This window comes from Mesitornis unicolor, unplaced genomic scaffold, assembly GCF_000695765.1.
Source record: "Mesitornis unicolor isolate BGI_N332 unplaced genomic scaffold, ASM69576v1 scaffold42974, whole genome shotgun sequence".
NCBI lineage: Eukaryota > Metazoa > Chordata > Aves > Mesitornithiformes > Mesitornithidae > Mesitornis > Mesitornis unicolor.
The window spans coordinates 1-12,228 of NW_010178846.1; the positions used below are offsets into that span (position 1 = coordinate 1).

Sequence of the window (12,228 nt, forward strand, 5' to 3'; positions counted from 1 at the left end):
ACATTCTGTGATTCTGCGTGATTCTGTGATTATTATCTCATTCTTCGAAAATTTCTAGAAGATTTAATCCTGAAAAGGATACCTAGCATGGAAATCTTCATTCAAATGCTGAGGACTTTGTGGGAATGGCCTCTTACAAAAAGAGATGTAGAAAATGGGGGCCATTTGTGGCACTCTTAGTCTGTGGTTTAAATAACTGTAGGGACTCTTGCCTATCAGTTTCCTAGCCAGGGCTCTCAAATGAGCTATGTGATTCTGTATGTCAAGCCATACCGGTGCTGCATGAACTGCAATATTTACTTAAAATCCTCTTGCAGACAATGTGCTGATTCAAACTTGATCCCATGGCTCCCACAAACAGTGTCATTATTATACAGCTCATTATCCCATGACAGCTGAGAGAAATGAGCTTGGTGATACACACGCAACTCAGAAAATGTGCCTGCACTTCTAACTGTGTTACACATCGTGACTTATTCATGGCCACTTGGACAGGCACCTACTGAGCAGTATCGGTACTGCTGCTTCAGGCTGACCAAAAGAAACGAGTGAACACGAGGCAGATTCCTCCTGGCGTATGCCAAGTTTATGCCCATGGTCATTTTTTGCTGTGTGACTTGTGTCTTGCTATGTATTTTGCTATGTGACAGTGTCTCTGTTGTGTGAGGTAACCCATGAGAGAAATCTGCAGGGAGGTGCAACATTTTGAGGTTGCCTCACACTACTCAGAGGGTTTGGCAGGCCCATTGTTTATACAACATTAATACCAAATTGATGCTTTTGGGAAACCGCACCCAGGAGTGATCCAGAAAACTTCCTGATATGCCCAACAAGACTTCAGCCAAGTGGACTAATCGTAGGCTGCAAAATATTTTTTCAGAGGAAAAGGATGGGAGAGAAGAGAGGGTGAAAACACAGAGAGGAAGAGATAAGCAAAGAACTGATGGGCTACAGCAGGATCGACAACGTAGGCAGAGATTCTGGGTACATTTGGGAAGATCATACAACCTAATTATCAGAGGCTGTACTTAAGCAGAATGGGGTTTGTGTTTGTCCTCTCCCTATCTGGCTATACTTAAGCAGAATGGGGTTCGTGTTTGTCCTCTCCCTATCTCTTTCTCTGTCTGCATTCAGCTTCTGTTGGTGTTTCCTCTTCCACTCACACCCCTAAAACTTGAAGAGTCTTTGTCTCTTTGGAGGTTTCAAGGTCTGGCAAGGCTTACAGCATCACCTAGAAAATTACACTGGCGCATATAGTTTTCTTTCCCTTCTTTCTATAGCTCCTGGTCGTGCGATGACAGAAATATAGTTTGATCCTGTTGTCTGTGCTAGCCTCTTGGACATTCCAGTTTCTGCTGTAATGGGTTTCCTGATTGAGAAAATATCATTAAAACTGAGAGGTCTGAAAAAAAAAAAAGAGATAATCTCATGCTCAAAGAGAATATTACAATTATGCTTACAGCTGGATTCTGCTGTTTGGTCACACCAAGACCAGATTAACTCCAGAGTTTACGTCACCAGATGTTCTCAATGTTGGCCAAAGAAAACCCAAGAAACCACCTCACATCAATTCCAGCAGCCACGAGTGCCTAGAAGACACTAGAGAGGTTGATGTGGCCTCTGCACCAGAAACCGGCCTGGGAGAAGCGAGTGAAAGAGACAGTGCTGAAGGGCCCTGCTACTTTGGAGTGACCACAAGGCAATTAGGCATTTTAGAAAAGACAGAAGAAGAGACACAGCAACCGGGCTGTGCAATGTCATTATCAAAATACCTAATTCTGAACAATCAGAAAAAGTCAGGCCGAGTCAATGTGTATTTCTCCCAAGACCTTTTCCCTCTAATTAAAAAAAAAAAAAATAAATTAAAAAAAAGTCATCAGGAGGAACCACAGGTTTAGTCCAGAGCCGTCCCGGAGCCGCAGAGCCTGGAGAGCTGCCACGCAAGCTGGCAGGAAATCAGGCAGGCTTGTGATGGAAACCTGCCTCTGTTTCATCGGAAGTTCATCCAAACAGAGACGTTTCTGCGAAACATTTTGCTTACGACAAATTGGCATTCTCTGACAAAAACCTGTGCTGTTGGAAACTTCCCAGCCAGTGTTTCTTATGGAATAATAATTCCTTAAATAAGAAATTAAAAAAAAGAAACTGGGTGTGTAGTAGCTACATTAATGGGCTACATTAGAAGTTTTTTTAAGTGAGTCCTTATATGGGGCAAATCTTAAAAATGAGACCTCGGGCATTTCAGTGTTTTTTTCACAATGAGTGCTGAAGGCTCAGCTTTGTTACCCTACAGTGTACACAAATGTAGAAGTAATGGTGAGCTGCTAGGTAAGGATAGAGCAAGTTTTAATTATCAATCTTTCTTTTTTTAATCATTCTGAGAGTCATTTTTCAGATATTACAGATTGTTAGTTTTGTATTCCTCTCTGTTCCTCCCAAATCCATTACACATCAAAATATGGACAATTCCCTCACAACACTCAGATTATGTAGCAGGGGAATAACTCAACTTTGAAATTACTAACTTGATCATTTAGAGAAAACAGAGAAATGTGGAAAACTTGCACACAACATGGAATAGCAGAATAGCAGAGAGCATTTTTTTAAGAGAAAAAGAGACAAAATGAGGGTTATTTCCTTTTTCATGGTTTTGAATGACACTGGAAAGCTATCTCATTCTCACATCTCCTCCAAAAGAGTACCTAAAAGGCAGCAGGATAAGGTCTGAGACCTTAGTCCTGCATACTCTTCGTTTACCTGAGCACCAGAGCCAGAAGTGGGAGGCTTTAATTCACATAGCTGTGAAATAAACAGCAAAGTACCCATTTAAACTAACCAGAAAGTCAAGTTAATAAAGCAGTAGTTGTTCTCCATGTACCTTTGAAATAAAACAGCCATCAGCTGCTATTCAAATCGTCTTTCTTTGCCCCCCAGTTATGTGAACAGAGTGCACAAGACTGAGACATTTTCAGCACGTAACTTCCATCATGTGAGAAGTCCCACTGATTTCAGCTGGCGACTTCCTACTGAGTCAGCAAAGCGCTTCTGCCTGTGTGTGATTTTGAGATGACTAATCCCCCTGGCTGCGTCTGCGCTGCCGGGTAGGTACATGGGGCAGGATGTCCTGCGGACCCGGCCCCTGGCATACGCCCTGGCTGTATCCTGGCTCTGGGCTGGGATGAGATCGGCCCAACCATGAGCTCCCACACACTGTGCTTTCATTTGGAAAGGAATCACTGTGCCTGAAGCCGGCAAGAAGTGCAGTGTACTTTTTGAGAGTCAGCAGCCAGGGTGATGGAGGGGATGACCACAGGGGCATCTACTCTGCTGCATGGCCAAAAGCCCAGCTTCATGCTTAGTGTTGCCGACATGCTGAACCTCTTTGGTAACTTGGAGTGGTGCTATATCAGCCCTGGCTCGAACGGGGCTGTCACAACTTCTCTAGCGAACCTCTTGGAGTCTTTCAATAATGAAGCTATTTATAGGCTAGGTCGATACTGAATAGATTGCAGAAGCTGCACAAAAGCTCACAGTGTTTTAGTAATGAAGCTGTAAAGAGACAACAGTGCAGACTGAAACCATGCAGTACAGTTACGTACAATCAAGTATTATAAAGTACTATGCTTTGCCTGATCACACTCACTGCTTAACTGAAAAGTTAATGGCATCTTATTACATTTATAAAATTTTCATACAAGTAAAAGCTGGTCTTGTGAAGTGCAAGAATTTTAAAATCTTACAGATTAAGAGCTAAACCCTGCTTTTGTTTACAGCATCAATTTTTAGGTGTAGCATCACTTACTTTTAACAGAACACCCCCAGTAATCAGTGCAAAATTTGGACATAGTCAGAAACCATCACCAGCCATCTCATCTGTGTCTTTCAAGTTGCTCTTTCTAGGCTTTAGCAAACATCCTGGGTCTTGTGCTCTCAGCATGTATCATATCATGTGAAAATATTAATAAAAAGAATGATTAAAAAATCTTTTACAAGTGCTCTTATGAGCAAGAATTGCTGCCAGGAGTGTGCTGTCCTTTTCACTACCCACTGGATCTTAAATGTTTCTTTTAGAGAAGTGCGAGATGAAGGAAGCACAAAGCAGCAGGACCCTTTGCACATGGCTCATCTGAGTCTTTCTTAGAAGAAATCAGAAAAAGGACTTTACTGCTTTGACCTGTCCGCACTTTTGTCTCTATGACACTTGTTCAGAGAGTCTCAATAAACAGCAGACTGCTGCAAACATGCTTTGCTTATGAATCTTATAAATCTTATGAATCTTATGACAGAACTGACAATTGATAAAGGTGTTGGACTAAGCACTGTAAGCCTTTGGCTTCCATCACTGTGGCCAGAAAAGGCTCCAGTGACACCCTATAGCACAGAGACTAGCAGTTCCTGCTACTTCCTCTTTGTCCTAAGGTTTTCTCTCTCTAAAAGGAGCAGGGATTTCCTCTGGGGATTAGGAGCAAAAAACTTCAGCCAGAGGTACTATTTTATTACAATACGAACCACAAAAGAATGAAGAAGACAGTTAATACTCATATTTTCTTTTCTAATAACTGCTTCCTCTTTAATAGCTTTGAAGAGAAGTTGGGTCCCTCTGTATTACCCAGGTCTGTAAGGGCACAAGCCATAAAGGATTTTACAAACCTAACTACTATGCTCTGTTGCAAAATCCTTTATTCAGATGGCAATGAGACCCTCAGCATTTCTTCTCAGCCCACTCCTGCCTCTATAAGTGCACTGATACCCAAGTCCCTGCTATAGGCATGTGAAAATAGTGTGACCCCTGTCACCTGCAGAGGTGGTACCCCTGTCAGTGCCAAAGCTCCCATGGGATGCCTGAACTAGATGTTCCTGCACTGGTCCAGACCATTACAGAATCACACAGAATCACAGAACGTTAGGGATTGGAAGGGACCTCAAAAGATCATCTAGTCCAATCCCCCTGCCGGAGCAGGAACACCTAGATGAGGTTGCACAGGAAGGGGTCCAGGCAGGTTTTGAATGTCTCCAGAGAAGGAGACTCCACAACCTCTCTGGGCAGCCTGTTCCAGTGCATTGCTGATTTCCAGACAGCCAAATTTCACATTCAACTCTCCTCAGGTGAGAGAGAGTGAATTTTGAAGGATGAGGTTAGGTCAGACACATGGATCCAAACCAGAGTCTTCCGCTCCACTGGACTTGTATAAGTAGCCTAGAAATTCCCAAAGACCCTTGGAATTAAATTCTTAAACTATCAGACAGCAGCTTTTCTGACCCTGACACACCCAGATAGCTTTTTTCCCATTTTTTAAATAAATTTTTGCTTCTAAAGACTGGGAAAATGAAGTGAGGCAAGGTGAAGATCTTACTCTGAGTAGCTTCATGGCAGGAAATGTGTCAGTGAAAATAAGCATTTTTTATGCTTTGTTGCATTTACAAATACACTTGTCTAGAACTGCTGCCTCTCTTACAAAAGAAATATTTTTGAAGGGATGACAGATTTTGTCTTGTACAGGATTCATCAGTGCTCAACAGTAAAATTGTTCAATACCAATAAAAAACAAAGGCCTTAATTTCATATTATTAAGATGTTTGAGTGTAAGTACAATACTAAGTTATAAATACATTCTGTAACAGGTAATAAATGCAGCTTATTGCTCACTGACTAGTTAAGAAACTGATTTTTTTTCTGCTGGATTTAAAATTTCTGGTGGAATTGGTCAGGCGTGCACTCAGCACATCCTGTTAGCTGAGTCAATTGAAACTGCACCTGTTCTTGGATGCAAGTCATAACAAGTGCAACCCATATACATTGTAAAGAAAAGGACTTGTATGCACTTTTTCCAATTAACATCTGCCTTTTGGCAAGTAATTAACCTATTTTCTCACAAAGAAAGGGCTTCAATTGTATTATGCCTCCGAAGCGTGCAAAAGTCCCTGAGGGGGCACTCTGACAAAAACATACTGTTCCTGGATCCAATGTGAACATACATATTCATTAATTGTTTGGGGCAAAGAGTACAGAATTTCTGATTTTTACAAGTTTTACAAGGTAAACAGGTTACATAAAGCAATGTCCTTGGAAATGAATTCACATCCCAGCTACCGTCACTCAGCACGAAACTCAAGAGTGGTTTTGTGCCGTGATATGGCAATGAAAATAATTCAGCAACACTGTAATTATACTTTCAGGAAGTGAAAAAAGAATCTGTTTACCCTAAAAATAGTACAGCATATTTATTTATTTAAATAAATATAAATAAATAAAGGTGGGAAGTTATATTTCTCAAATCCCTCATGCAACAGGGATCTTTTCAGGCCATCCTAAAATGGTGAGGAGAACCTATTGTACCACAATTTCTCCAGCCAGAAGATTAGTTTAATCAAAATTTAAAACTACAGGTTCATGCCATAAAGATAATGATAATGAAACAATGAAGTTATATCTTACATGTGTAAAACTAAGAAACAACATTCCCCCCAAAATGAAGGAGTTCAGATACATTTGCCTCCAGGAACTGGTTTTCCAAAACCATAAGTTTATAAAAAAAATATGTCAGCAAGAGTAAAAAGTAAATATTGAAGATTTTTTGAGAATATAGTGGTGTGCTTAAAAAACACAGAACAAAACAGAACGTCCAAAAAAAAAAAAAAAAAAAGAGAAACCCCAGAATATACCTTACAGTTGTCAGGCTGGTCCATAAAACACAATGGATTATTGGCATAAACTGCTGTCTCAGTCTGATTTTGCCCCGGTATTTGAAAATCTCTATGTTCAGAACAAAAGAAAAAGTGAAGTGCCTTAAGGTCCAATTTTGCAACATTCAGCCATTTGGTGTGTGCCCCCATGGTGATAATTAGGAACTCCTAAATGTGCTCCCAAAGGATGTGCATATTGCCATCCAAAATTAAAAACTGAGAAAAATATCTTTATTGCCTCAACATCATGCTTTATGTAATGCCCAAGAAAAGCTGCCATTAAAATTCCACTAAACTTTGATGGGAATTGCAAATAATATTTATTTAATTTATCAGTAGTAACTGATAGCATTTGTTTCCATTTGGAAAAGCATTTTTGTTTTGAAGCGCTGCAGAAGCACATACGACGAGTTGCTGTGCTACTGCATAACCCTTTGACTCTTCAGGAATTTGAAGTTGGGTTCCTCCAGCAACAGCCTCCTAGTGGCACTGGCAGGAGTGGTTATTCTTGCTGCTACCTTCTCTCTGTCCCCCACAAACTTTAGGGATCTACCGCATGTCATTCAGACATCGGTGGTGGTTTTGTTTTAATAAGTAATTGAGCCATTTTGGCAGTAGCCGTCTCAGATGCTGGAAGCAGTCTGTCTCCAGCAGTGTGGCCTATTTACGTTTACTATCAGAGGGACAACTTAGCTTGAGGAAAGCTGGACTGCATCAGGTACGTGGTTCAGCTTCTTTAGGACAAGTATAGCACTTCAGTACTTCACTGCAGCCTGCAACAGAGATAGACTTTTCATAATCATTTAAAGACCTGTGCATTTTTTTTCACATGGTGCAGAAGCACAACTAAGGCTAAACAGCAGTCGTTTTCCTCTGGCTCTAGAAGATAATTCAAATTGGTCAAGTCATCACTTACTTTGCCAGAGCACAAACCCTAGAGTAAATGCTTCTGAGATTTTAACCAGCCTCTTTAGTTGCTTTGAAAGGAAGTTTTTCTATTCCATAGCTTTATTTGAAACTATATGGATCAAGAGAATGAGAGAACTAGCCCACATCAAAGTTCCTTTGAAGGACATCACAATAACTTTTTGGGGTTGTGTTTTGAGAGAGCTGTCATAGCTTGAGGAAAATACCTCCATCCTGTTCTCAAGTAACCATCTCAGGTTATACAGACATCCCAGGAGTCATACATGTTGACTCTCAATATGAACAGAACAGCTGATACAATGACAAGAATATATCTTAACTTGGAAATGTTAGTTCACCAGATACACAAACAGCAGAGGAATAAACTGGCTTAAATTGTAAGTGCTCCAAGTAACAGGTACTGAAAAACGAGGTCTCTTCCAATCCCAAACGTTCTGTGATTCTGTGTGTGATTCTGTGATTAGTAATAAGAGCTAAGGCAGAAAGGAAAATTTCAGCAGAGACTTTATTAAAAAATACAGAAGTAAATTTCCAGATCTTGTTGATAAATAATCCTGAAAAGTTTAACAAAAAAAAAAACAACCTACAGAGATTATATACACATACATATAGTCCACGCAGAACAAGAAACAAGCAAAGGATTTTAATAGCTACATGGTTTTGTGTCTTCTAGTGTAGCCAAGAAAAGTCAAAGACCACAAGAGTATTTGCAAATGCATAAAGCAAAATACCTCTGACCTAAAATACAGTATTTACATAACTATGTGTTATATAGCATTATAAACAATTGCATAATCAAAGGTCAGGCTGTTTACACTGGAATACATAAGACCATCCTTTCACAAAAAAATCTGTGGTGAGGATGTTGCATAGAAATATTTGCATCTAAAACTTTTATAAGAGGCTGCTTCTTTGCAAAAGAGGTTGCTTCTTTGCAATAACCAGTACTACTTAAGAGTGAGCTGAAAAAATGTAGTACTTCTTGGTAAAATTCAGAGTTAACCAAGCACGTGAGGTGATGTCTGGCTATCTGAAGGTGATTACTATGACAGAAAATGAAAAGCTATAAATGAAAAATTGACTGCTCATTGTTTTAGCTGGAACCGCAATAGTATTTGCACAGCAAGCTTCTGTACTTAACCTGAACTCTACTGATGTTAATGAGGTTCAGCCTGGGAAATGGGCTTTATCTATATACAGTCAGTTGCAGAATTGGATTAAAATGCTCCCCCCATTTCAAGTGTCCTATTTTTCAACATACAAAATGTGAAGTTGCAGAAATAGATTGCTACCTAGTTTTGATTGTGGACTTACAACAGGTGTTCTGGAATTGCTATTTAAAAAAATAGTAAGTAGACATAAAGAAGCATAGATGTTGTCTATTAAAAAACAAGACCTACAATTCTCTTTCTAAAAACTGCATTTTTGTTAAAAATAAAACCAAAATCATCATACACTGCAAAGTCTTTCCTGATTTACAGCTTCATTCATAATGCATTAACTGATGGGGGGCATTCATAGCATGCACCTGTGGAAGTCCTTGGAGGATGAGATTTGTATTTATGATATAGATTTTGTATCATTCTGTATTTTGTTCAAATATATTCTTCACAAGTAAAAGATGATTTTTACTTTTCTAAATATGTTAAATGAATTTTGATGGGGGTGAGATAAGCAGACGTTCTCGACAGCATCAGTACTGCACCTGAATTCACACAGATGCAATTATAGTGTCAAAGTTTAGGTGACTTCATTTTCATATTTGTAATTAAAAGTTTTTACACTACATCATCTTACAATCATCACTAAACTGTTTAGAAGATATAGAGACACTGTCGCTACTTTTTGGTAAAATATTTGTGAGTATGTAAGGGACTAGGAAAACCTCTGGCATTTTTGGAGCTGAGGCTAATCAGGTCTTAGGTGCTTGAGTAATGTTGCCTTAGCACAAAGAGCACTGTTTACAAAATTCTTACCTGAGTTAAAAAACCTGCATAGTGCACTTCCATAATAATTCCTATTAATCTAAAAATATGTAGATTGTTGCTTAGTCATATTCAAAGATCTTATTAATGTGAAATAAGAGTCCTGTCACATTTAATGGGAATGATTTTAGAAAATATTAGTTATGAATGGGTTACAATTTATTAATATATAAACAAAATACTTGCTTGTTATCCATGTTTAAAATGTGTTGCCTATTTTTTTCTCCAGTTTTTATTACATTGACTTGTTAGAAAAGGACTTTTTTTTGCTCATAGCAAAATCTAATGAAGTAACATTTATTATTTCTTTGTGAATATATGAAACATTCATCAATACAGTTTGTTTTCATCTTTCATTCTTCCTGTCTTCCCTGAAGTAACATTTTTTGCTGATTTTCTAAGCAATCTTTCAATTTATCTTCAGTCAAAGTCAGACGTTGTTCCAGGATTGAAATAGTCTGCATGAAGAGGACAGTAATTTCAATTTGTTTTTATACTGCTCACACAGTATTATAAAAGTGTGCAACACAGCAACATAAGAAAAATAATTTTAATGCAACAGGAAAAGATATCCTAAAGATTACTTTTCCTTCGCTTTTCCACTCTTTACAAGTGTACTTTAAAATAATGGCTTTGTATCTATGGAGATTGTCTAAAGGTTTAAAATTGTTTTCACAAAATATTTTCTCCGCAAGGGAGAGATATATATATGCATATACAAATTACTCATATACTATGTGAAAGTTGCACCCATATTTCAAGAGAAAACCAGCCATTACAGGATACCTTTAATGATGTCTTCTGAAAACCTAAAAGAAACTTCTAAGGCATCCCCCCTCTAAAAAATAGTGGAAAAAAATACATACTATGTCGTCATCCCCCAACCCCCAAAGAAAAAAAAAAAGTGGAAAAATAAAACCCTATTAAAATACTATTAAAAGGCATTCTCCAACAGACTACCTTCATCTGAAATTACAGTTTTCTGGATACAGGATGGCTGGTTTTTTTTTTTTAAACCAATTTACCACACAAATAATTTTCTACTCATGACTTGACTCCATACTTACCAAAACTTACTTATATATTGCAAAAGAATACAGGAAAAAAAACCCAAGAGCTGCTCTCTTTTGATTTGTTTTAATGTTAATATATTACAGAGTAGCATCTTAAAACATAGATTGAGTAAATCTGGACAACTGAAAAGAAGTATTGAGCATTTGCAAACAAGTGACTCAGAGTCACTGACTTAGACTAGTATTTGTGCAATTTCACTGACACTAGGAATTATTCCACTGCTTAGATTACTACCTAAGCCAGCACCTGGAACACTAAGTTTGAAAAGGGATTTAATGGTACACTGCCAATACTTTGTTCATCCCCTGCTAAGGCATGACTGTCCCAGCTGGAATCTGACAATGTGGGCTGAATAACTGGCTTCTGGCAAATCTACGCTAGATCTCACAACTGAAAAATAGTGACTCTAGAGGAAGAGTTAAAAATACAACAATAATCTTTATGATTATGTAGCAGGAGACTTTTACTTTAGCAAACACAATACATGTGATCAATATTTGCTGAAAGAAAAGAAACCTGAAATAGTCACTTGATTCTATAACTATTCAAAATTACCTCATAGACTTTAATATTCTGACTTATGAACATGATTCCTGGGGTTTTTTTGTCCATTTGACAGCATTATTTTCCACTGCAAGTGTTATCTGTTATTGCATACTTACTAGAGTTAAAACATCCAGCTGCTCCACAATGTGCTCCAAAGCATTACCCAGGGAGGGGGAGATGCCAGTTTTCTTGTCTGCATTATGCACAGCTGATACGCTCTCATTCTCGGACTGCCTTTTTGAACTCGTTGCCAAGACTGAAGCAGGGGGATATTGCTGATCTCCACTGCTGACATCATCCTTGAATACAGAAACACCATTTGAAGATTAGTTGCCTTTGTCTTAATTTAATTGGAACCATACAAGAAAAGAGGCAGAAAAGTCTGGCTTTTATTATTTAAAAAGGAAAAAACCCAACATATTTACACATATATGCACACACACAAGTGCCTTCAGATTTGCTTCTTGTATCAGGTCCAGGTCATAACACTTCAGTTTGTTCTGAACAAAGAGAGAATTTCAGCTGCAATGGATGAGGCAACAAGAGAAATCTCTGCAGCCTTTAGGTACATGTTTCAGGTACCTGCAGTTGAGGAACTACATGCTGTACTAGAGCTTGAATTAAAGCTCAAATAAATACTATTGCTGACTGGAGTTTTCTTCAAAAACACAGCTCTAGTTCACAAAAGAATCCACAGCAGTCATATGGATGAAAAATCCATACGTGACTAGATCACAAGGGTTCCTTCCAATTTCATAGAAACCTTTGTTTAGTATGAATTAACCTCTTCTTTCAGAATAATAAAAAAGGAGGTTTTAGTTGTTTATTCAGTGGCATTACTTTTTCAGAAACTGATTTCCTTCAGAAAATGAGAGGAAGAAACAACAGAAAAGACTGACAGAATGCAAAGTTAAGAGAGAAATAACTTTGATGTATACACATTGCTCCAGGGTGAGAGAGCATGATCTTCCCAATCACTTCTGGTTTTGTTTGTGCCTTGAAGCTCTTAAGG

General features: G+C 38.4%; 1 protein-coding gene across 1 annotated transcript in view; it reads right to left on the bottom strand.

Moving 5' to 3' along the window:
- Positions 1-9,949: 9,949 nt before the first annotated feature.
- The window catches only part of POC1B (POC1 centriolar protein B), a 44,294-nt gene continuing 42,015 nt past the window's right edge, over positions 9,950-12,228 (bottom strand). Inside the window, exons 9-10 of the mRNA XM_010182586.1 lie at positions 11,333-11,515; positions 9,950-10,054 (exon numbers count right to left, since the gene is read on the bottom strand). Of these exons, the coding sequence (XP_010180888.1) occupies positions 9,950-10,054; positions 11,333-11,515 (288 nt within the window). The remainder of the gene's footprint in view (positions 10,055-11,332; positions 11,516-12,228) is intronic.